Here is a 26,476-nt window from a genome sequence, read left to right as displayed (position 1 = left end):
GGTATACGGGTTGTACTATACGAGGTCGTCCTACAGGGAGATATTCCCAGGACCACAACTGTAGAAACTCATAGGCGACACAAAGTAATGGAGCTTTTTGTGCGAAAGAGGTTTTTTGCGTGGCATCACACAAGCCTCTGTATGTATGAGATAGCATGGAAGAACCGAAGCTGTATTTTGGCTGCTCGGATAAAGGTTCATCTACCATATTCTCTGCAATGTAGATGAGACCAGGGACAACAACGTCCCCATGTGAATTTGGAAATAGATTCCCGAGGAGCCACAACAAATACGCAAACAGATGTCTTTTTCACGTCTCCTCATTGGCGAAGCTAGATAAATTAAGAAAGTTATCACGAAGCCAGACGAGTGGGATGCCCCGAGGGTTACCAGAACGTTGTGATTCTGGCATTTCCATCCCAAGACGGGCTGCTATATTTAATGCCCAAGATGGAGACACTCGTGGAGAGACTACCGGCTCACCTCTAATTGGTAGAGCAGTGATCATAGAAACATCTTTCAGTGAGGTGCAAGCTCCCCAAAACGAAAGTGAAAGGTGTGGGTTTCAGGTCTCCACCGGTCAACGAGGGATGTCAAAAGGGATGGGTCCGAACGTACTTGGTCGTCGCATGATGTGAGCCTAGCAAAACCTTGTAGTCCATAAGCGTCAAGGTGAGCAAGGAAATGATTGTGTATTGGCCATGTTTTCTTTATGGTTCGAAGTCTGAAAGGCCGATAATCATGCTTAGTATTTGGTTTCAAAAATAGGTGGCAACGGTGGCCGGCGTCATGGGGCCCCTGCAAAAGCACTGGCACTTCACCCATAACATGCACACAAACATACAAATATAAATTACGAGGAAGACAGAAATACAAATGCAAATCAAAATTAACTTAAAAAATACAAAGAGATACGATTTACATTAATTATCTGAAGTTAACATCATGAGTACAATAATACAAAGAGAATCAATTTAAATTTAATATAAGTACACATAACGAGTAGAAATATAAATAGACATGGCGAATACATATATATCAACATCATGCGTTGTTGTTGGCTCGATACGGGCAATCTTTGCGTGAATGTCCAGGACACCTGCAAACGCGGCATCGCCTTGGTTCTCCCATCTGGCTATGGTCCATGTCATTGCGATGACGCCTAGACTGACGTCGTCCCTTTGCGGTTCTCATCAAGTCGGCGTTCGGAACCCATTTCGGCCCATCTGGCCACAACATTTTGTAGTTCATATCAATGCCCCAAGCCCAGAACTCACCGTTCCAAGTGTTGTATAGATTGTACATGTTGAAGTACGGCGATATGTATGGCTCGACGCTGATTTTTTGAACAGCAGCCGCCCGGAGCACATGACTGCAAGGGTAGTTCTCAAGCTTGGGCTTGTTACAAGTGCACTCACAGGAGGTTGAGCCAAGGGTGACAGCTTGCTTTTTTGATCCTCTGTGGTGACCCTTAACGTACTTGGCTCGCACATTGACCTCCCACTTATTCCTAAGTGCGTCCACTTTCCGGCAGCCATGACTTTGGGACTTCTTTGCTTTCTCGTCCATATATCTTTGCATCTTCTCGGACCATGGCTTGTTCAATTCAACTTGTGCTTTGGCGACGGTGACCCTGTCTGCAAAGTATGACAGGGTCCGGTTCCAAGTTTCTTCAATTAGGGCTGTGATAGGCAGTGCTCGCACCCCTTTAAGAACACCATTGTACACCTCTGACATGTTGCTGGTCATTATTCCATACCGAGCCCCGGTGTCGTGAGCCTGCGCCCACTTCTCCAAATGAGGGCAATTCTCGGTGATCCACTGGCTCAAATTTATGGCCGTCCTACGACCCCTCCGGTCTTCTCTCTGCGGCAAGGCCGCGCGGTCGATCTCACCATTGATACCTGCCCATATCGCATTCATTTTGGCTTCAGTTTTTTGCATGCACATCCTCTTGAATAACTTGAACCAATCCTTGTTTTTGAATTTGGAGTAAAAGTTTGCTGCCAAATGCCTCATGCACCACCTTCCCTCTAGATCGGGCCAGCCCCACTCTTCTTCCGACGCCTTAATTATTTCAAGAGCGCTTAATAATCCAGTGTTGCGATCAGAAATGATGCAAACACCTTTACGCTCTTTCACGACACCAATCTTCACGCAGCTCAGGAACCACAACCAGCTATCTTTGTTCTCGCTCTCGACCAATGCATATGCAATAGGAAGAAGCTGATTATTTGCATCCGCTGCAATCGCCACCAATAGTGTGCCCTTGTACTTTCCAGTGAGAAAGGTACCATCAACAGATAATACCGGGCGACAGTGCCTGAAGGCTTGTATAGTCTGGGCGAATGCCCAGAATAAGCGGTCCAGGATTAGCTCACCCGGGTTCATTGGGTTTGGACGTTCTCTCCGCCAAACTTGAGTCCCCCTATTAGCACTTGCTATTTGATGAAGCATTCTAGGGGCATAAGAATATGCCTCCTCATAGGTACCATACAAGTTCTTGAATATATTTTCCTTCGCACGCCTAGCCTTGCTGTAGCTAACAGGGAATCCAATTAGATCCTCTGCATCTTTTTGCAGAGCCCTAACACTAATGTTGAGACTTCCCTGCACAATTGTTTCCATCGTCTGTGCCACAAATTTTGCTGTCACATTGCAGTGATCTGAAAGAGTCCCAGTTTGCTCACAGGTATGCTCCACTATTTTTGTGATATGCCATGACTGACATACCCCAGGCTTCAGTCTAGCGAGAACTCTTCCGCGGCAACCTTTCGCGGTGTGGATGCATATGACCTTCAACTCTTTTTTATCAGACTGCTTCACTCTATGCTGGCGGTGGATGCCGATTGCATAGCTACCCATTGCCTGGTAAGCAGACTTCTTATCTGGGAAAACTTGCCCAACCTCCAGGCTTCCCGCTCCTAGGCCAGAAGCAGAGTGAAATTCGTTGGTGATGCTCATATCCTGTAAAAACCCAGGTTGCAGTGCCGCCGCGACCGCCCTCTGAGGAGGAACATCTTCTTCTCCGCTTGACTCCGAAGACGCAGAAGAATGATCATCATCATCTAGCGCCTCCGGCAATCCCTCCACGTGTTCGCTCATGTCAACGGCCGCCGACCAATATCCTGTGTCATACACAGGCTGGCCGCCCGTCGGTTCCGATGGGCCGATGCTAGGGGCTGATGTGATGGCCAACTCGACCTCACCACCCCTACTACTGCATCCGGCAACATCAGTGACTGAAATGAACTCCACATACACCATCGGCTGACCATACATTGAGTTATTGGGATTGCTTGCAAACCTCATGTACGACCCCCACGACTGATCACCTGTGACAGGCCGCAAACCCCAACGGGCAACTGTCCCATCATTTCCTCCGTCAACGACGAAGGCCTCCATTGTCATTTTTTTCCTGCATCACTGGGCCAAACACCGCTCGGATGCACCTTCTAACAGCTGCGTAACCCACGTTGACCATGTCTCTCAATACAACTGTAGTCGACTCGCAGAAGGACACATCCACCCCGCATGGACCGTCGCGTAAGACGTTTCCATAGTACACTACTAAATTTTCCATAGTACCTAACCAACATACATGTTTACATTTCAAATAATTAGTAACTGAACATTTAGTAACGATGACAACATTTACATATCTTACGACTAAAATAATAACCGTATTTTCGTTATAAATATTTGGTTTGTTTTTAGAATCATTTGCTTAGACTTTAAGGGGTTGTTTGGTTAACGGGTATTTAAAGATCTATTTTTCTCAAACTTGTCTACGAGCGTAACAAACTAAAACTCTGTTTTCTTTTCTCTAACTACCCCCAAAATATCCTAAAATAGTTCTCGCAACATGTAAAAACTTAGCTTCTGGAAAAACGACAATTAGTAAAATATGGTTTTCTACATAATTTTCTTACAACAGGTTATGACAAAACTGAGGGTAAGTACTCGCTATCCAAACAACCACTAAACATAATATTACGATAATAACATTTTAATATCATATGAGTAAAATATCTAATTTCTTTCGGCATGATATAATGTTTTTCATATCATACGATAAAATTCATTTATTTACAAATAATAATATTTGCAGCGGCATGACAGTACATCAATATAAAAAATATTAACAAAATTACGGGGTCATTTTATACCTTGGCTCCAATATGGATGTGCTTGCGAATGCAATTAAGAGTCCAAATAGTTCGAATAAATATCCGTCACCAGTACTATATAAACAGAGTCAACCTATTATCATATGAACATCAATATTACACACGGATTTTTCTTTCTGCTATCAAAAGTATGAAAATAGCACTTGCATGTATCTGGTCATCACCTCAAAAGGGACAACGAAGATGGAAACACAATTTCTTCAATCACGTCATCTCCTCCTTGTTTGCTACTAAGATTAATTATTTTACCTAATTACATACATCATCAAGTACATTAGCACATATTCGTAACATATAAAATTTAGATTATTTCGACGTAACAAAGTAGACCTACAACCTCCTAACTAAGACTTATTAATAAACATACCACATGAAATAACATACCACATGCAATGAACAATTACAGTACAAGTGTTTCTTAATTATCGTATTAAGATTTCTTGCATGTCAATACTAATGGACGCACCTAACATTGATACAAACATCTTCAACCTACTTTTCTAAAAAATATATTATAAATGCTACATCTGTCGTCTGAAATTATTTCTAACCTCTAATCACTAACATTGCATAGCTAATGATGAGCTAAAAGACTAACTAATTACGACCTTGCATGCATAAAAAAATCAATTTATTGCAAAGCTCATACCTTGATCTTCAACTTCGTAGTTCACTTCGCTAGGCAAATCGTACTCCTGAAGCTCTAAATGACTCCAAAAAGTGATGAAATAATGCCTAACAAAATAGATAACACATAGTTATGAACTAAACAAAAAGAGTAAAAACATCATGCATGCAAACGAAACCAACAAAAATGGATAGATCTTACCTTGGTCTATCTTTTCTTCAACTTCAACATATTCAAAATCCAACTCCAAATCGCCCTAAATCACGAGTGAAAGTGCCTACTGAGTTTTTCTTTCTCTCTGTTCTTACACACTCAGAAGTTAGAAGAGGATGCGAGTGTGCTTGCGCACGCAGCAGAAGCATACTATATAAAGGAAGAGGATCCCTGTAGTGTCGGCACAACAGGTTCCCGCAGCCTCGGATTCCCGCAGCGAGTGAGTGATTCCCGCAGTGTCGTCGCATTCGCTGAAGCAATAATCAGCGTGATTCTCGCAGTGCCGTCGCATCCGCTAACGCAAAAGAACCAAAAGCGTCCATATTCCCGCGCGTCGGAGTCACAACCGTCACTGTTGCGCCTCGAAATCAGCGCCGTTTGCGCACTGTCGCGCGTGCAGCAGCACAGGACAGGCCGCCTCGGCTGGTGGCGGCGTGGCCCACCTGCTGGGCCCGCGCGCAGCAGGCCTTGTCGGCCGGGTAGCGACAGCGGCAGCAGTGGCCGCCCCACCCGGTGGCGGCCAGGCCCGCCTGGCGCGGCCCGTTCCGTCGCGGCACGCTGGCCTGTGCTGCCCTGTGCACGCACCGTTATACACCGGGCTGCCGCCTCCTGTTGTGGCGGCCGGGCCCGCCGCCTCACGGCGTGGCGGCAGGTGACACGTGTCGCCTGCCGCGCCTGCCGCCACTAGTGAGGGGGTCTCTTTTGTCAATTTCGTCCGCAGGGGGTCTTTTTTGGCAATTCCAGTGGGCAGAGGGTCTCTTTCGACAAAAAATCCGGGTGTTGGCCTTTCCATGCTTTGTATGTGTCATGGATTTGTGGTGCTTTAGGCTTAGTCTTGCTAGGCGTTGTATAGGTTTTGGTCTGGTTTTCCTCAATAAACCGAGTTGCTCCTTTTATTTTTTTCTTTATGTGATGCATTCCTTGTTTGGGGTGTTTTTTCTAAGTAATGGATTTGGTAGCTCTCTTCTAACATTAGATTTTTTTTCCTGAAATACACAAAAAAAAGACAAATTCAGCATAATAGTGTCACAAAAATTGACACTATTCACTTGTGTGTTTTCTGACATTGGATCTTAGATCCATGGCTGAGCTTGCAGCTTAGGTTCTCCTGTGGCACTTGATATTCTCTTGTAAGGGCATCTCCAAGGCTATTTATCAAATCGTCCGTAAATGGGCACTTATATTCTCTCGTAAGGGCATCTCCAATGCTATTTATCAAATCGTCTGTAAATGTCTGGGCCGTGCGGTCTGGATACTTTGTGCTCTCCACCCCCGAACATCAAACACCAGTGAAAGGCCTGTATGTTTGTATTTTTGCAAATCGGAAGCAAAGTTGGGCAAGTTTGCGGATGCCCACCACGCGCTAGACCAAGCATTCCGAACCGGAAAACATCATCGCCCTGCCCATCTGAAAACCCTCGTCGCACGCTTCCCTTCAAAGGCCTCATCACGCATTCATTGCCTCTCAGAGCAAACACAACTGGTCGTCCACCTACCCGTGGCTGATCAGAGCCACTTCAAGACGAACACGACGACTAGGAAGCCTACTCCGGTAGTTGCGCTCGCACGAAGCAACACCGGCCCGACTGCCCGAGTTATTTAAGCAGGTCGATCGCATCGGCAAACTATAGCCCATCACCTCTACTACCTCGCCTCTCCTCTCCTTTTCGGTCCTCTCCTTACTGCTCGTCTCCGCCATGGCCAAGTCCCTGCCGGCAGGAGGATCTACGAGGAGCTTCGGATCATGCATCGTCGCCCACGGTTCCCGAGCCCGTTGGGCTCCATGGCATCAACGGTCAAGACCGAGGAGGTGGTGCTCTCCTCGGACGATGAGGCAGCAACAACCGCTCCTCCTCACCGAGGCCACACGAACCAAAGAGGAGTACGCGCGATAGCTCAACTGCTCCTCGTGCGATCGATGTTCGATCGTTGTCTGGCGTCGCCCTCAATGTCATGCCATCGCGTCAAGGAGAAGCCAATGTCCTCGCCGCAACGTTGCATCAAGACGCAGGTGCCCTCTCGTCCCGCCGCCATCAAGAAGGGTAACCCTGTCGACGATCACCAACGCGTGCGGCCGCGTCCTTCACCACCTCGGTCGCGACGGCGGCGCCTCGTCGTCGCATGCCAGGACGGCAGACGGAAAGGCAACAACAAAGGAGGGAGGAGCGCCGGCCAGGGCCCAATGCGGCACGTTGTTCGGCATTTGCCAAGTCGGGCGTGGCCCCGAACTGGATTAGCGACCAACTCTACAATATGGGGTTGGCCAAGTCTGAGCACACCCTTTCCCTTACTGGCAACGACAAGGCCAAGGCCAAGGGCGGGCGGCGTGGACTGGAGTCTGCGCCCGACCATCACCGCGAGCCGGACGTGGCCGATCGTCTGCGTGAGGTCGGTTGGCTACGCCATGACCGCACGACGGCTACTGATCATGGTTGTCACGCCCCCCTGGGTGGTCGTCCGTTGTTGGAAGGGCGACGACAACAATAGAGGCGTCAACGACGATGACAATTTTAGATACATTCATTTGACGACAAGTATTATGGATCATAGCTTCGAAAAAGGCCCCCGCATCGCCTAGCTTGGCGACTCGGGCGGCGACCAGATCCCCGCCGCCTCCCACTCCCCCACCTGCTCATCCTCCCTCGCCGCCGCCGGTGGCCACCGCTGGGCAAAGCCCGTGCGGGGGTGGCGGCGGCGGGGCCTCATCCCGTCGCTCGGCATCCAGTCCTGGGGGAGCGGCGGCGGGTGGCGCTCGGCGCCGTGGTGCCTGGCGGTGGACTGCGCGGCTGCCTCGCCTATCTCCGGTGATGCTCTGGCGGCGGGGGTGATGCTCGGCTTGCGGGTGCGGAGGGGGCTGTTGCGGGGCGCTGCGTGGGGCGGCTGGATCGAGCCGGTCGCGGCCAGATTTGGATTCCCCGGTTTCTGCTGCGGAGGTCAGCGGCACGGGTGCTCGGACGCCGGGGTGGTGGCCCCGGACCTCTTCGCTCTCTGGGCGGCGCGGCCGCGGGCGGGCGGTGGCTCTCGTCGGCTGCGTGGGCGGCGGCGGAGCTGCTGTGGTTTGGCGTCTCTGCTGCTGCGAGAGGTGGTGCGGCTCGGCGAGTTTCGGGCGTGGCTCCTCCTTCCTCTGGCGGGGTCGGCTGGTCGGTGGAGACGGCGGTGTGCGCCCAGTACCCGGCAGCACGACTGCTGCTGGCCGGGGGGTCGCGCGGGACGGCCTCAGCTGGGACGGGCGCGGGCGCTGGCGGGAGATTCCCTTCGGTGGCTCTGCGGTGCAGGTTTGGTGGTGGTTGGTGGCCGGCTGGTTCGGGCTCGCGGTGGTTGTGCATCTACGGGAGAAATCCTTCTCCGGCCTCTGCCGGATCCGGCAACGGCGACGCCCGCGGGCGCCGCACTCTTTCTTGGAAGCGTCGTTTTGGTGTGGTGCTTCTCCCCGCGGCCTTGGCTCCGGAGGGAATCCTCATATCCGCAGGATCGGGCGATGAAGGCGTCTCCTCGTCTTCTTCCTCCTTGGGGGCATCGTCTCGGAGTCGGCTACAACTGGAGACCGGTGGAAGGCGGCATCTTCGCCGCGGTGGATGGCGGCATCTTCGCCGCGTGGTTGCTGAGGCGGCCGTTTGGGGGCGCTGATTTCTGTTTGGCAACGATGATGGCGTCGAGAGGAGCTTGGGTCGCGGCTCGGGCTTTGGTAGTCGGATCTTCCCGGCGTGTCCGAGGTGCTCTTTCGTGGGTTGCCTGGCTGCTTTGAAGTCGGAACTGCGGTGGAGCGGATCCAGGTGGTGATGATGACAGGCGCTCGGTGGTCGTTTGCGGCGGGCACGGTCGGTGCAAGTCCTGCATATTTCCCGGGCAATGATCGTCGGCAAAGTCGGAGCTGTCGGTTGTTCGTGCGTGTGGCCATCTGTTGGCATGTACCGTCATGGAGTGTGTTCCATGTCGGTGGCCAGGTTGGCCGGTGGTGCCCATGTGTTTATAGGTTGGGTTGTTTCGGTTTTAGCCCGATTTTCCGTCAATTAACCGGGAAATTCTCACTTCTTCTTAATCAATGAAAATGGCAAGTCTTTTGCCTCGTTTCAAAAAAAACGACGATGACAACGGGGACGGGCCTAGAGTGCATGCCTACAAGGTATTATATACCTAGCGTAATTTTGATTTAGTTTTGAAACGTGCACGGACATTTCGTGCAAAAGGTTAGATGCCCGGGCCCATTCGTTGTTTGATGACACGTCCAAACGTGTTCGTGTGTCCATTTCGACGCACTTTGTTGAAGATGCCCTTAGAACATCTACAATCGACGCCTTAAACCACCCTCATACGTGTTCGGACGGATGACCTGGTCAGTGACCGGTAAAAAACGACTCAGAGATATATCTCAAACCGGTCTCAAAAACCCGGGCTGACCGGCACCAATATGGACGGATATGGGGAGGCCCGAGCACGCCTCCCCATATAAAAACTATGTATTTCAATGTTGTTCGAATTTTAATCCAATTTTAGTGTTTGAATGCCGGGCTGCGCGACGTGTCGGTCGGTGGATTAGTTAAAAACATCCGCCGCCTAGCTGGCCATTGGATGGACATGCTACTGTCCGTCCAATGTACCACCCACGTTCCCCACCTCCCTTCTGCAACAAGTGGGGTGTTGCAGAAACAAGGGTCGTGCTAGGTTCGACCACCTCCCACGCCGTTAGATCTCCCCACGTGAGCGTCACAAATTGCAACAAGCTAGTTGTTACGCTCATCCGTCTGCAACAACGACTTTGTTGCAAACCACTCTGAAGAGTTATCGTGTGACTTCATGAATTGCAACAAGTTGGTTGTTGCTGAAACAAAGACTTTGTGCGGAGACGTGATGCAACTTTTGTAAGAATGGTACTGCTGCAGAAATTTTTGCAACCGTGGTGATGTCGCAGAAAAAAAATGTCTCCACTTTTATGCAACAAACGTAATGTTGCAGAATTTTTTTTGCCTTCACATTCATGCAACGTAGGTGATGTTGCGGGAGCAAGTTTTGCAACATTACCGATGTTGCGGAATTTATTTGCAATGAATAGGGTTGGCCCAGGTAGTAGGGACCAGGCACATGCACCAAGTCTTCATGCGAGTCACGCGCCCTCACAATCTAGTGTACCAATGGGCTGCGATCTGACGGCCGCGCGAGCGACTGATGCAGCGAGAAAGATCGGCCGGTTGATTGGAAGCTTTTTCCTTGAATGCTTCCAATTATTAGTATGAATATCTAGTTGACGCAAAAAAATGATAAAGAGGAGACATGTTATGAAGGTTACGCACGGCCTCTAAAAATTATAAAAATGTTATAGCATAACATAGCGTCAGCAAGTGTGCAGGGGGCCTTGCCCCCCCTCCCCCCCCCCCCCTTGGCACTTCACGGTGTTGTATAACTCGATCAACAGTTCCATCATTGTAAGTTGCGTCGCGGTACACACGGTCCGCAATGTTTCTCGTTCTAGCTTCTATCATTGACATGTGTGTGCATTGATAGGGTTGCGACAGATGATTTATTAGTTAGAAAAGATCAGCAAAATGTGTGTAAAAGTTTGTGGATGTAGTATTATTGTTAGGGTGATTCACCACGTAAGCTCTCCTTCTCCTTTATCTGCTCGTTGGCTCGGACGATCAACCGAACGGATGAACATAGGAATGCAGACGGGCCCATTTATGTTACTTGAAATAAGCTAATTGATGTTTTTTTAATAATCATCAACATGATGGTCATGGACATCACTGACTAGTCTAGGTGTGATGCACGCGAACACGCGGACTTGGTAGTTCCACCCCTAGCTCTAATTCCTGGCTCCATCCCTGTTATCGTCTTACTTGGGGTGCACACAGTCGGGTTCGCTAGATGTTCTAGCTTTGGCATGCACTTCTGCAAGAAACACCGACATAAACTCCATGTTCGGCGCGCAGCTGCACACCAACGTCGGCCCCTGGGCTGGGGGCTACGGCAACCCAACGTCGTTCAAGCCATCTTCAACAACACCTTCTTCAAGGAAATTCGCCCCTCCCCTCTACTTATTATATATGAAGATGTCATTTATCGACATTTCTCCCCATATAAGAACTATGTATTTCAATGTTGTTCGAATTTTAATCCAGTTTTCGTGTTTGAATGCCTCCAATTATAAGTATGAACATTTAGTTGATGCAAAAAAAAGAAGAGGAGACATACTATGAAGGTTGCATATATGACGACTCTGACTTTATGCACGACCTCTAAAAATTATAAAAATGTGACTGGCATAACATAGCGTCAGCAAGTGTGCAGAGGGCATTGCCCCCCTCCCCCGCAGCACTTCACGGTGTTGTGTAACTTGATCAATGTTTCATCATTGTAAGTTGCGTTGCGGTGCACATGGTCCACAATGTTTCTCGTTCTAGCTTCTATCATTGACATGTGCGTGCATTGATAGGGCTGTGACGGATGATTTATTAGTTAGAAAAGATCTGCAAAATACGTGTAAAAGTTTGTGGTATTATTGTTAGGAAAATGATTGACCACGTAAGCTCTCCTCCTTTTCTGTCTGCTCGTTGGCTCGGACGATCAACCGAACGGGTGAACATAGGAATGCAGATGGACCCATTTGTGTTACTTGAAATAAGCTAATTGATGTTGTTTTAATAATGGTGCTAATAAAGAAATCAACATGATGGCCATGGACGTCGCTGACGCTTCTAGGTGTGATGCATGCGAACACGCGGACTGGTAGTTCCACCCCTAGCTCTAATCCTGGCTCCGTCATTGTTATCGTCTTACTTGGGGTGCACACAGTCGGGTTTGCCAGATGCTCTAGCTTCCGCATGCACTTCTACAAGAACATCGACGTCGACTCCATGTTCGGTGCGCAGCTGCACATCAGAGTCTGCCCCTGGGCTGGGGGCTATGCCAACCCGTCGTCGGTCAAACTATCTTCAACAACACCTTCTTCAAGGAATTTTGCCCCTCCCGTCTACTTATTATATATGAAAATGTCGTTTATCGACATTTCTCCCCATATAAGAATTGTGTATTTCAATGTTGTTCGAATTTTAATCCAGTTTTAGTGTTTGAATGCCTCCAATTATAAGTATGAATATTTAGTTGATGTAAAACAAATTAATAATAAAAATAAAGAGGAGACATATTATGAAGGTTGCATATATGACAACTCTGACTCTACGCATAACCTCTAAAAACTATAAAATTGTGATTGGCGTAACATAGCGTCAGCAAGTGCGCAGCCCCCCCCCCCCCCCCCCGGGGGGGGGGGCACTTCATGTTGTTGTATAACTCGATCAACTGTTTCATCAAGACCATCATTGTAAGTTGCATCGCGGTGCACACGGTCAGCAATGTTTCTCGTTCTAGCTTCTATCATTGACATGTGTGTCCATTGATAGGGCCGTGACGCATCGATCTTGCTCGGCGACATCAAGGTCCAAGTCGAGGCCTCCTGCAACACACCATTTCTTGCGCCAACATATTGCTCCTCGCTGCACGTGATGTTGTTAACCTAGTAAATATTAACACTATGTTTCTCTTGTGTACAATTGTGTACTCCAAGGCTTCGGGAGCACGAATAAGCTGATTGTGATCATGATAACGAAAGGGCATGGTTGCATGCAACTCGTGGCCCTGAATTGGATGGTGTTGCTGGGGCGGAGGGACACCCTCACGGCGAGCACGAGCATTAAGCTGCCGAGACCTGGATCGGGACTCCCCGTGTTTGTTCTCCTCGTTCAGCGGCAAGGGAATCGATACCCACGACCTCACCTTGTAGGGACGATTCAGGGGGGACGAGACCCTAACAATTTTCTCCTTAATAGCGATTCAGGATTGCTATAAGTCAGTGGACTGAGACTTAACGAAGTCTTAATCAATGCTATATTCTTGAGATTTTATGTGAAGATCCGTGTAAATTTTCTTTTAATTTTCTTCTTCTTATTTTATAACTTTTGTCATTTGATTGAGACTTCGTAAGTCTCAGTCAACTGAGAACTGGCCACACCCATAGCGATTAGCAAAAGAGAGATGCTACACGGATGGAGGATCATTTATAGAGTTAACGGGCATTGCACAGGTGGAGGTTTATAGGACTGCAAATAAGTAAAATTACCCCCACAACTCCTAAAACTATCTGAGGGGTTTGAAGTTAGTTATAATACTATGAAAATGCATATAATCCTTGTCTGGCATGCACCATGTCCCAACGTGTATTTTCGATTCTATATCTGCCTATTCTTTTTCTTTCAGACCTGCAGGAAGCTTCCTCGCTGACTCCATCGCCGTTCTTCCGCGAGAAAAGCATCCACTATGGCGATACATATCTACATACGTAGCACGTCAGTGTCGACGCCATGACCACGTAGTATACCCCACGCCACGTTCATCAGAGTCCGGCCACACTTTTTTATACCCACTACACAAGGTGACAAGACTCATAGCAGCCCCTGGCGATGATCGGATCAGCATCTTTTTCCAAGAACCCTTTTAAATAATCTGCAAGAATGCGACCGCAAGTACGCCAAATTAACAATCGGAAAATCTACAAGGCTCCAGCTTCCCCTACAAATACGGGAGCCTGCCCGCCTTCTTCCTTCACCAGCCACCCATACCGCAAGAGGAAGCAAAGCAATTTCCAAAGCAAATCAGTTCTACGTGCACAGCAGAATTCTACACCGATCGGCAATGGCGACCAAGATCTACATCGTGTAATGCTCCGCCCTCTGCTCCGCTCTTCTCTTCTTCCGGCTGGTTAGCTCAATGATTTGATTGTTATTCCATTTTTCGTTTATCATTCAGGTACTATTCGACATGGGGGCACGTCGCCACGCTGGCGGAGGAGATCAAGAAAGGCGCCGACTCCGTGCCCGGCGTCGAGGTCACCGTCTGGCGGGTGCCGGAAACGCTACCGGAGGAGGTGCTGGGGAAGATGCACGCGGCGCCGGGGCGCGAGGACCACCCCGTCATAACGGCGCGGCAGCTGGCCGAGGCCGACGGCGTCCTGTTCGGCTTCCCGACGCGGTTCGGCATGATGGCGGCGCAGATGAAGGCCTTCTTTGACTCCACCGGCGGCCTCTGGCAGGAGGGGGCCCTCGCCGGCAAGCCCGCTGGCGTCTTCTTCGCCACGGGCACGCAGGGCGGCGGTCAGGAGACCACGGCCCTCACGGCCGTGACGCAGCTGACGCACCACGGCATGATCTTCGTGCCCGTCGGCTACACGCACGGCGCCGGCATGTTCGCCATGGACGAGGTCAAGGGCGGCAGCCCGTACGGGGCTGGCACCTTCGCCGGCGCCGATGGCAGTAGGACGCCCACCGACGCCGAGCTCGCCTTGGCGGCGCACCAGGGGAAGTACTTCGCCGGCATCGCCAAGAAGCTCAAGGCCGTCGTCTGAGCTGCTCACAGCAATGGTCGTGCGGGATTGCACATCGTGTGTGGATGGATGATTTCCGGTTTATTAGCATGTCAACTGGAGCAAAATTTGTTTATTAGCAATTATTACTACACCGTGCTATAGTTTCTAATAGTATATCTTTTTGGGAAAGAAATAATAATGGCGACACTTATGCTCAAAATATGGTTTCTCCCGCCGGTGCGGATTTAGCTCTTGGGGTTGAACCTAAAACTGAGGTCAACCCTCACTTCCCCAGCGTTCTGGTCAATTCATTGATTCACTCGCTCAATGTTAGCGCGTGACAAAGGGGGGCCATTTACATTTGTATTGTTGGATAAAACTCAAGGGCAACAATGTGTGGGAGAACTCGTGACGATTCTAATTGGAGTATTTGTTGAATTTGAAATCGATGACTTCAAAAAACTTATTGAATATTTGGTTATGTCTTGTGACGATTCTAACTGAAGTATTGTTGTACTAGAAATATTTGCAAGTTATTTATAGATGGATTGTGCTATTTTCTGTAATTATTTTCAGTGTTGTGGACTTAAAAAAACAGGGACAAACCTTTAGGGTATATGGTTGGATGGTCGAATTTTGTATCTACATCCGCGGATCAGTCGGCGGACAAGTGTTGGTTTTAAGAGTCGTGTTAAAGGTGGCCTTATTTGAGAGACAAAGAAGGAAGAGAACGAAAATGCATAGGAGCACTCGGCGACTCACCTCTATAATATCTCACCATTAAAGAAGCATAGGGATTCGTGTCGTTATATTAGTTTGGGTGTATTCTTTAGTTTAGGACGATGAATATCTTTCTTTAAGAGAAGTATATGGTTGTATCCTTCTGAACACTCTTAATGATCTCTGAGGATAATAAATGCGTTATTGTGGGTGGCTTGAATGACATGTGACAGTGGCCCAACGTGCATGCAGATTTTGTTGAGCCTCACGTTTACAACACATCTAATAATATTCAGATTGTCTGACTAGTGAATAATTAATAAGAATTTTTAAAACAATTATGTTTTTACCAAGTTTTTAAGAATCATTTCAACTTTTGAAAAATATGTTTAATGGATTTAAATCATTTCCAAGATTTAGGAAATGTGGAAAAAAGTTCTGTGAAATTATCTGTCTTCTATAAAAACTGAGAATCTCATTATGAGAAAATAGAAGTAAATGGTGGATTTCAGTTATATGATTTTAATTCTTGGAAAAGTCATGGTACAAATTCCACAATCTATGTCTTTCCAGGGAAATAAAAAAAATTACTATACTGACTCCTGGGAAATTATGTAAAAATATTGAGAGAATTTCGTTATATTTCTTGTTGTTTTTCTTTACTAAAAACACAAAAACTTCATGATAGTAATTTTAAGAAATTTCATTACACTAATCTCAAGACTTATTCTTTTGTAAAATATATGTTATTATTAGGGGCAATGATAGGCGCCGGTCGACCGGCCCAAATTTGGGCCGGTCACCGCGCAGCCGTCCGATTTCCCTATTTACAGCTGTTAGATTTGACGCTTTCCCTCGAGTCATCGTCTTCCCTGCATTGCCTGAGAGAGAAAAAGGGGGGACATCCCCACGTGCGCTCCCCACGCGCATAGCCCTGCCCGCCGCACGTCACTCGCCAGAGCTCCACCGGTCGCCGCCTCGCTTCGAAGCCCGAATTCGCCACCGTCGCACGCCTTCTCGTCTTGCCGTCGTTCCAGCACCGCCCTTCCCCGGATGCAGCTCTGCCCAACACCGGTTCCAGCAACTCGCAGTGATGATCATAGCACGGCGCCGCTGTCTCTGGCTCGCCGCTGTCGCTGACCTGCACCATCATGTTCCAGCGAAAAAACATATCTCAGCTGAAAAAAGCTCTGGTGTTCAGTTGCAGCAAAACCAAAAACTGGTTCCAGCAGAAAAAAATGTGGTTCCAGCAAAACGACCTGAGAAACTGCGAAACCAGTAAAATCGGTTGAAGCAAAAATTTATTCCGATTCCAGCAAAAAATTATCCTGATTCCAGCAAAAATTTACTTTGGTTCCAACAAAACGATCTGAGTAACTGGAAACTTCGGTAATCATTTGAAGCAAAAATTTATCTAGTTCCAGCAAAAATTAAGTACAGTTCCAGCAAAAATGAACTCAACAACTAGAAATCCGATAATAGTTTGAAGCAAAATTTACATCGGTTCTAGCAAAAAAGAACTTGAGTTCCAGCAAAAAACAGATCAGCAAAACAACCCAGCTTGCAGCTCCCCAAAAACTTCGGTCACTGCTCCGGCACCAACGGATGCAGCTCTGCCGTTGAAAGGGTGCGGCTGATTCCAGCTTCCTATTCCCGGTTGCTTCTTGCCGCCGGCGGTCGCCGTTGGATGCATCCCTCCTAGCCGTCGCCGGAGCTGCATCAAGCGTCGCCGGAGCTGCAACCGTTCAGTTTGGAGGTGCATCCAACGGCTAGGAGGGATGCATCCAACGGCGACCGCCGGCGGCAAGAAGCAACCGGGAATAGGAAGCTGGAATCAGCCGCACCTTTTCAACGGCAGAGCTGCATCCGTTGGTGCCGGAGCAGTGACCGGAGTTTTTGGGGAGCTGCAAGCTGGGTTGTTTTGCTGATCTGTTTTTTGCTGGAACTTAAGTTCTTTTTTGCTAGAACCGATGTAAATTTTGCTTCAAACTATTATCGGATTTCTAGTTGTTGAGTTCATTTTTGCTGGAACTGTACTTAATTTTTGCTGGAACTAGATAAATTTTTGCTTCAAATGATTACCGGAGTTTCCAGTTACTCAGATCGTTTTGTTGGAACCAAAGTAAATTTTTGCTGGAATCAGGATAATTTTTTGCTGGAATCGGAATAAATTTTTGCTTCAACCCATTTTACTGGTTTCGCAGTTTCTCAGGTCGTTTTGCTGGAACCACATTTTTTTCTGCTGGAACCAGTTTTTGGTTTTGCTGCAACTGAACACCAGAGCTTTTTTCAGCTGAGATATGTTTTTTCGCTGGAACATGATGGTGCAGGTCAGCGACAGCGGCGAGCCAAAGACAGCGGCGCCGTGCTATGATCATCACTGCGAGTTGCTGGAACCGGTGTTGGGCAGAGCTGCATCCGGGGAAGGGCGGTGCTGGAACGACGACAAGACGAGAAGGCGTGCGACGGTGGCGAATTCGGGCTTCGAAGCGAGGCGGCGACCGGTGGAGCTCTGGCGAGTGACGTGCGGCGGGCAGAGCTATGCGCGTGGGGAGCGCACGTGGGGATGTCCCCCCTTTTTCTCTCTCAGGCAATGCAAGGAAGACGATGACTCGAGGGAAAGCGTCAAATCTAACAGCTGTAAATAGGGAAATCGGACGGCTGCGCGGTTTGGGCCGGTCAACCGGCGCCTATCATTGCCCCATATCATATTGCATCAATAAAGCAGGAGTACTTGAAACATAATCCACTTAGTTTCATGTTCTTGCATTTTCTAAATTTCCTTTTCCAAACAAGCCAGCCATAAAAGCTCAAGGCCTCTCTCACACACACACCATGAACTAGTACTGTACAAGCCAATAGCAAACGCGTACGCATGCAGCTGTCCCGCCTGAACCAGCACACCTTCCTCTCCCTCCTCAAAGCCGCCGCCTCCGTCTCCTCTCGCCGCCTCCCCAGCCTCCACGCCGTCTACATCAAGCTCGGGTTCCTCGCCCACACGCGCGTCACCAATGGCTTCATCCAGGGGTACTGCGCCACGAGGCGAGTCACCGACGCGCGCAGGGTGTTCGCCGAAATGCCGCGCCAGGACACCGTCTCCTTCAACTCCATGATCCACGGCTACGCGGTGTCCGGCGACGTCGCATCGGCGTGCCGGCTCTTTGAGCAGGTCCCGGCGCCGACGCCCGTCACGTGGACGTCGATGGTCGCCGGCCTCTGCCGCGCCGGGGATGTCGGGTCGGCGAGGCGCGTCTTCGACAAGATGCCGGAGAGGGACCTGGTTTCGTGGAACGCCATGATCTCTGGGCACGTCGGGAACAGGCAGCCCGTCGAGGCTCTCTGTCTCTTTGGGCGGATGATGAAGGAAGGGTTCGTGCCAAACCGTGGGACTGTTGTCAGCGCGCTGTCAGCCTGCGCGAGCGCCGGTGCGTTGGAGACAGGGAAGTGGGTCCATGTGTTCATAGAGAAGAACAGGCTCCGGTGGGACGAGTTCCTGGGGACGGCGCTTATTGACATGTATGCCAAGTGTGGCGCTGTGGAGCTTGCGTTGGAGGTGTTCGCGAGCTTGAGGGCGAGGAACACATGTACCTGGAATGCCATGATCAATGGCTTGGCCATGAATGGCTACTCAGCAATGGCGTTGGACATGTTTCGCCAAATGGAGCTTGACGGAAGAGTGGTACCGGATGAAGTGACCTTTGTAGGAGTCCTCTTGGCATGCAGCCATGGTGGATCTGTGGATGCAGGTAGGGAGCATTTCAACATGATCTCCAAGAAGTATGGCATAGGGTTAATCCTTGAGCACTATGCGTGCATGGTTGATCTCCTTGCCCGATCTGGTCATCTACAAGAGGCACACAAGCTCATTACAGAGATGCCAATGAAGCCAGATGTTGTCATCTGGAGGGCATTGCTTGGTGGATGCCGGCTCCACAAGAATGTCAAGATGGCTGAAATTGTCATAACTGAAATGGCAGCAACCTGCAGTGGAGACCATGTGCTCCTGTCCAATCTCTATGCTGCAGTAGGGAGATGGAATGGCGTTGAAGATGTTCGGAGGACCATGAGAAGCAAGGGGATCGAGAAGATTCCTGGTTGCAGCTCGGTTGAGATGGATGGTTCCATCCATGAATTCATTTCAGGTGACAAGTCACATCCATCATATGATGACATTCATGCAAAACTGATTGAGATTGGTGGAAGGATGCAACAGCAAGGTCATGTCACAGAGATCACTGAGGTGTTCTATGACATTGAAGATGAAGAGAAAGAGCAGGCGCTTGGACATCACAGTGAGAAGCTTGCAATAGCGTTTGGGCTCATTGGAGGACCTCCAGATGCTACAATCAGAATTGTCAAAAATCTCCGCTTTTGCATGGATTGCCACAAGTTTGCTAAGCTAGTGTCCAAGATCTATCAACGGGAAATTGTGGTTCGTGATAGAGCCAGGTTCCATCATTTTAGAGGGGGAACTTGTTCTTGCAATGATTTTTGGTAGAAGAGAATCAGTTAAACTCTGGCACAGTGGCAGTGGTATACAGTATGTTTTTCTCATTGTGAGCTTCTGCTTGCTAGTTCTTGTTTACTCTTTAGTAGGATATGCCCTTGCACAGTTGTCTGAGTCAATGTGTGTAGTCTGGGGATAAGTTCAAAAGTCTTGATAGCGTACCCGAACAAGTCAAGAAACATCGTGAACTCCAATCGAGCTAATGAAATCATTCAGTTATTCATTTGCACACATGTAAATATGTACAACACAACTCAACTTGACTGAATATCTTGATGAAACCGCAAAGGGGTTAAGAAAAGCTAGAAATACCAGATTAGTCTCTTTTGGGTGTGTTAATACATTGCACAAAAATCTGCAGAAGCATCAGTAGTGGAACTTTGCACGTCGTAATTGTCAATGTAGTCCTTGTAACTGCATTATGTCCTTGAAAATCTCCGAAAATATTACAAGCAAGGCGCCCCCCATAACAAATGAGAGGGTTAATTTCCCTCCTGGGACTATGGGGGATATAGGAGCTTCCAAGTCATTTGAGTATCTCTCTGACCAAGACATGGCTGCAGGGAAAACTCCAAAGAGTACCAGAACTGAAAAGAATACATGCAAGGGATCAGTTCATTTCTCCAAGTAACAAATCTAATATTTCAACAATAAGTGAATCATACGAATATTCTGCACTTCCTATTCATAAAAGGTCATTGCAGTAGATTGTAGCAGACCATATGAAATGTTCTGCTATTCTATATCAGTATATTATTTTGTGTCTGCAGCCTGCAAGGAGTCCAGTATTTCTCATTGGGACTAGAGATACTGTAAAAGCATCCTTACCTCCATAAGTTCCTGCAAAGTCCAATGCCTTGAAAAATATCTCTGGATCAAGCAGTGACAGAACAAGCGGAGGGAACAAAGTTACAAGGTACGTCAGAGGTTTGTTCTGTCCACTTGGTAGTTTGAGCACTGCAAAGTTGTATAGAAGAAGCAAAAAAGAGAAGGATAATGAATTAATAGCAGTAAGCTCTAGACCTCTTCCTAGCTCAAAAATATGATTGCTCTGGAGTCTGGACTGAAGAAGATACTTACAGTCTGCGATGAAGTCTGAGAGTCCTAGAACAAATCCAATGTATGATGTGCCTATTGCCAAAAATGAGAATGCCTCAACGATAGGCTGCAAATAAGAAGGTGTTTCAAATCAATCCCCATTTATCGCACATCATAAGAACATCTTGAAAAATACTTACCCCCACTGTACCATTGCTTGACCTAAGTTGTTGTAATGGATCAGTAATAGTCCCACTTTCTGCAAACCCCGGGATTGTCCCCAGGATGACAGCATCCCATATGAGAAACAGAGCAAGGGGTATGGCAGTACCTAACACAATGGCCTTCCTGCAAGATTCAGTAAGATTATCATATGCCTCTGGAAGTCACCAACTTAGGATATAGTAGCGTGACCGGTCCAACATAAATATGTCTGTCCCTTTTTAATGAGAAAATTTTCTTGTTCTTCAAGATCTTATGTTTTCTCGAAAGAAGGCATATATTGCTCTGTTGCTGTAAGTCTGAAAACTCTGTCTATCCTTTTGATGTCACAAGTAACAACTGCTGTACTTATGCAGGTAGTGTACACATTTATCTTCACAACCTTACCTTACTTTTGATAGGTCTCCCTCCAAATTTGTACACAGAACAGGAACTACATTCTGTTCAGGAATCAGGAATATACTCAGTCAAATACCAAGAAGATTAATTTTTCGACGTGAATATGGTAAGCGAGATTACCTGATATACGAATGAAAGAGCAATTATTGGTATACTTTGGGGAGCAGCAGCAAAATTCGTTTCGAGAAGAGAACTCCACTGTATGTTTCCACTTGCCACCACCTGTGAAGGTCACACCCGTTTGTTCAGTGTCTATACTTTGTTGTAGGATGTACCTTACGCGAAAGAAATTTCCTAGTGGTTGCTCATGTTATCTTTGTCGTCACTCGCCGGACATAATTTTTCTGTATTCCAACAACTATTACTGGGTACTAAAAGAATGGCAATATTTCCTGTCAAATAGAACCTGTTTATCTATAAGCATTGAGGATTTGGACCTATACACTTACGCTCATGTAGCTTACTGTACGTGCACACTTGGACTGTCTTAAATTTTTATCTCACTAACAGAGTATTTTGCAACCAAAATTTGTAGGCTTGTAAGTTATTTTCAGGAAATGTAGTCATGTTTCATTCTCTTTGTCGACTGCTAAAAGCCTAGGATCATCAAGGTTTCAAATATTTATGACGGGTTAATGTAGAACTCCACTTACCACAAGAGCTGTGAAGGATGTTATGATACTGAACACCAAAAAGCCATTCACGGCACCAATGACTCTCTGACTGCAGCCATCAAGAAGATTAGTTTTACTGCTTATAATCTCTGAAAGAAGTATTCAACAATTGTGACTTCATGGCATACCATGTTATATAATAAATTTCCTAAGTAATTAGGGACATTAGGACAGAAATTTCTGTATAACAAATATCAGTAAGAAATAGCCTTAATGCAATATCTGTTATAAAATAAATTCTATATAACAAATTTCTATAATATCTGCTATATGATAGACTATCCTCTTTTGTGAACCTTAATAATTGCATATGCATTTGTTTTGCAAATCGAGAATGAAGTTAACCCTTAATGGTTACTCCCTCCGTTCTAAATATAAGACCTTTTAGAGATTTCAATAGGGACAACATACGGATGTATTTAGAGTGTAGATTTACTCAATTTGCTCCGTATGTAGTCTATATTGGAATCTCTAAAAACGCTTATATTTAGGAACGGAGGGAGTACAAAGTAGTAGACTTGAAGCTACACTGGATGTAGTCAGGAGCTCCCATAACATAATTTGAAAATATCTTGTGATGAACCCTGAAGTTAAGTAGCATGGAACTAAAAAAGCGAAACATCTGCTTGAACAATTTTGTTTGCTATTACTGGAAGTGCATCATCTAATATGATGCAGTAACATTTCTCAAATACCTTCCGAAGTAGCATAAACCCCCAAAAGCCAGTGAAAATAGTGTGGCACTCTCCCATCTGTAAGCATACTGACGTCATCAATGGTTGAAGAAAAGAAATTACTGAACACTAAATCAAATGCATGATGATGACCAATGATGGTTAGTAAATGCTACGTAGAACCTACATGCAGGAAAATATTTATGTGGATTGTAGAAGTACCGACTAGTGTAAATTGATTAAATTCCATAGCAGTTGTTTCTCACATAATGCAAGCTCCTGATATTTTGTTTTTCTGGGGTTACAACACAAAGGTAAAGCATATAATAGACACTACATCTCTATACACTAGTAAGATGAATACGTCATCTTTACAACAAAAGCTGGGAAAATAAATGTATTGGCTAATAAAATGAAGATCATGGAAAGAGGTCATACAATGGAATGCCCAATGAGTTTGTTAAGATCTCTGAAGAGCGTGCCACATACGCAACAAGAAGTGCATAATGTATAAACAAATATGAAAAGCTGCAGGCACATAGAAATTATGGTCAAAATTCTCCAGTTCAAATAGGAATTTGTAACTGAGTGTATTACATAGTGATATGAATCCCATTATGATGTTCATATCAATGTATATTATGATTTGGAGTTCTTATATACATAAGAATTTATTATACCAGGCTGTTCTTACTCCAACTGTCCCTAGAGTGCGCTTAGCCATTGAAACCTGGAAAAAGAGAGCCTTCAGAGAGTATGCTTGCTACTTTCAACCACGCAAGATGCAAAATATACAAGGAATGAAATACATATCATAGATGGATAGGTGCAACATCCCACCCATTATTGAGCACTTTCTGGTATTTGGAGCGTGTATCATTCTCTATCTTTTGCCAGTCTTAATTCATTTCTATCTTGTGTTCAGGTGAAATATATCCAAGCACTAGGTGATATTGGATCAACCTCCTATCATATGCCACTTTTTAGCTAAATCACATAATCGTAGATTCATTTTAATTGCCTCTAATAGAAACTTTGATCAGGAAATCAGCAATGGAGTGACGCGTTAACTACCAGGGAGACACCTCCAGATCCTAGCTCACACATTGTATTGACATTTACTTCAGCAACTAACAGCCCTGTTACAACCTGGAGAAAGCGATGGCAAACGAAAACTGTAAGTGCAGACAAGTAAGTGAATTCGACAAAATATGGGTGAAACTATCAAACCCTCCCGTATCAGGTGACACACACAACAAGCAAATATTCTTTACGACGAGAATTTATCCAGGAAAGCGCAATGCAAAAGGGTTTACCTTTGAGAGGCTTCTCTGACTGCATGTCACCTCTAACACATCAGGTTTGATAGTTTACCCAGTCAATTGACATTCTATTACCATATATGCCCAGCAGAAAATGCATGTGACCGCTGAGGCCAAGAATCCAGCTTCCTGTGTGACGGCAGGGATCGCAAGGATACCTGCCCCGACCTATGGCACCAACATTGATGAAAAGGAAGGTTAGTTATGTAACATAATAAGCCTTTTCTTACTCCGAACTATTCCTGAAATATATGTTTACTCCAAAGGGATGTCTCAAGTACGTAGTTTCTAACATGTGTGAAATAATGCTGCTATGGATTGAGTTTTGTCGCAAAGCTACTGATGTGTCAAGGTGCGTAGTATTATTACCGAAAAAGGCTTTCGCTCCGCTTTATAGATAAAGCAAACCACCACAGCTACAAGGGCCAACACAAGTTCAAACCGCACGCACACACAAGGTGCGTAGTATTATTCCTTGTGGATTTTTTGGCTTGCAATGCTAGTTTCGTGAGACAGGGTTGTTGTCCTCAATGTTTTATCTGATCTCTGTCGTGTGGTCTTTTACATTTCACTGATTCTCGACAGGCGCATTGCATTTAAAAAAAGCCTTTACCTGCAGCCTACTAAGCAATCTGACATCAAAATTTCAGGTCTTACATTACTTCAAGGGCGGTAAGAAAAAAAGGAAAACGTTACCGTTGTGCCTGCCACAAGGAAGATGGAACTGGTGATACTCCCTGGCACATCCAAGCGAAAAACAGAGACAATCCCATCAGGTGCGCCCCAAAGGCCAAAAACGCGCAAGAAAGCTCGGCAAAGCAACAGACTGCATGATCCGAGCATGGTTACCTGGCTCGTGCTTCATGGTTGCCTTGTTGACATTGGAGAAGAGGCGCTCCAGCTGCGGAGGCGAGCTACCCGGTGATCGCCCCTCGGCAGACTGGGAACAGCGACATCGCTGCAGCCTCCTCCTCCTGGCCTCCCCTATCCTGCTAACCGCCAGTGTTTTTATAGAGGAAGGCGGCAAGACGGATGATGCCGGCGGTGAGCTCAGCAGAGGGCAGCACTGGAGAGCGGCTGCTGCCATTGCTGCCGCTGCCACTGCTGCTTCTTCCTCTAGAGGTAGGCTTGGAGCTTTCTTTTTTTGTTTTTGTTTTCTTTTTCTGTTATCTTCCGGTTGTTATTGGTGGGGGTTTGTGTGGCGCAGGTGTCCAGGCTGAAAAGTTCTGGTGCTGTGGCGCAATGGCAGTCCTAGAGCTGTGTGAGCGTTTGTGGATCAGCTCTGTGTGGAAGAGGAAGCAGAACTGTCACTTGCCCAAACTTTTTGTTGTTGCATGTGCGTATGCTGAAGGAAAGATCCATGATCTGTTGATGGTTTGCAAACTTGCAGTTGCTTTGCTTGTACGTTTGATTATTTTTTAATAAAATAGAAGCTTTATTAGCCAACATAGATCTGCACCAGTTATAGATGCACACTAGCGTCATCGAGCTGTCAAAAAGAAAGATGCACACTTTTTTTAAAATAAAATAAAAGCATTTCACTACAAATCGAGTTTGTTATGGCAAGTTAAGTTGTCGCGAGGATGACAATTTTCTTTAGTAAGCATGACAAGTCCTAGGCATGTTCAATTTTTTGCCAGGATTTACCATGCTTACTAAAAGGAATTGCCATCCTCGCGAAAACTTAATTTGTCATAAAAAAAGTTTTATTTGCGGTGATTAAAAATCTGACGTCAGTTTTTTACATTTCTAGAATAAAAAATGATGTCAGAATGCCAAAGAGAAACAACCAATTACATAAAGCAGAAAAAAAGAATCATGGCCTGCAAATGCTTGTTACTGCACGAAAACAAGTCTCCTGGAGATCTTCGTAGGTGCGCCCAATATTCTCGAAACAAAAACATGAAGCAAAACCACCTCCAATGTCGGTTTGCTTGGCTTTTGGGAATTTTGGGTCACATGCCCGGGATGAAATCTCTGCTAGGCTTGCCGATGCTGGCAATGACAACACTTGAGGATGTCGTTGTCCCCCTTCTGGAGGCACTACCATGGCCTTTCTCCGTGCCCCTCTTTGAGCACCGGGGAAAACCCTAGATCTGGTTCACCAGATTGGATGGCGGCGACACGACATTGTCCCCTTTGCGAAGGCGCTATCTTGGTTGTTCGCAGCGGGCCCGGTGTTGAATTTGGAGATGTTGGACGCCGTGTTTCTTCGGGTTGCTTCCCAGGGCATGGACATCCAGGGGCGCAATGTATGACATTGTTGGCGCTTCCTCCACGGCTTCTCCTTCCAGCCCGGCCTAGTCCCGCAACCCACTTGTCGACTCCTCTAGGTGCTTAAGGTGAGGGGTATGTTCATCCAGTCAGTCCTCGAGTCATAGCGGTGCGAAGCAGGGGCCTCGCATTTGTTATGATGCGGTCTAGGTGCCTTGTGTCTCGTCTCCTCGCCTTCCTTGGCTGGAATTCTTGCTAGGTGAGTTTAGTGTTGTGTTGCATCCCTTGTTCGACTCTTCCCACACCTAGTATGATGCCCC

At 46.9% G+C, this 26,476-nt stretch overlaps 2 protein-coding genes across 2 annotated transcripts; one reads left to right on the top strand and one right to left on the bottom strand.

The window, feature by feature from the left end:
- The first annotated feature begins 13,574 nt into the window (after nucleotides 1-13,574).
- Nucleotides 13,575-14,606, top strand: LOC123043824 (quinone-oxidoreductase QR2). Its single transcript, XM_044466416.1, has 2 exons — nucleotides 13,575-13,739; nucleotides 13,831-14,606. The coding sequence occupies exons 1-2, from the start codon at nucleotides 13,717-13,719 to the stop codon at nucleotides 14,423-14,425; spliced, it is 618 nt and encodes a 205-aa protein (XP_044322351.1). The 5' UTR covers nucleotides 13,575-13,716; the 3' UTR covers nucleotides 14,426-14,606.
- Nucleotides 14,607-19,813: 5,207 nt separating this feature from the next.
- LOC123043823 (tyrosine-specific transport protein) lies at nucleotides 19,814-25,195 on the bottom strand. Its single transcript, XM_044466415.1, has 14 exons — nucleotides 24,792-25,195; nucleotides 24,639-24,679; nucleotides 24,018-24,110; nucleotides 23,695-23,769; nucleotides 23,301-23,350; nucleotides 23,059-23,148; nucleotides 22,642-22,698; nucleotides 21,926-21,995; nucleotides 21,393-21,494; nucleotides 21,261-21,313; nucleotides 20,852-20,999; nucleotides 20,694-20,778; nucleotides 20,442-20,570; nucleotides 19,814-20,200 (listed from the first exon to the last, which is right to left on the bottom strand). The coding sequence occupies exons 1-14, from the start codon at nucleotides 25,027-25,029 to the stop codon at nucleotides 20,010-20,012; spliced, it is 1,422 nt and encodes a 473-aa protein (XP_044322350.1). The 5' UTR covers nucleotides 25,030-25,195; the 3' UTR covers nucleotides 19,814-20,009.
- Nucleotides 25,196-26,476: the final 1,281 nt, after the last annotated feature.

Source organism: Triticum aestivum, chromosome 2B (assembly GCF_018294505.1).
Source record: "Triticum aestivum cultivar Chinese Spring chromosome 2B, IWGSC CS RefSeq v2.1, whole genome shotgun sequence".
Lineage (NCBI taxonomy): Eukaryota > Viridiplantae > Streptophyta > Magnoliopsida > Poales > Poaceae > Triticum > Triticum aestivum.
The sequence above is the reverse complement of the archived record's forward strand: the minus strand, read 5'-3'. Positions and strand labels throughout refer to the sequence as shown.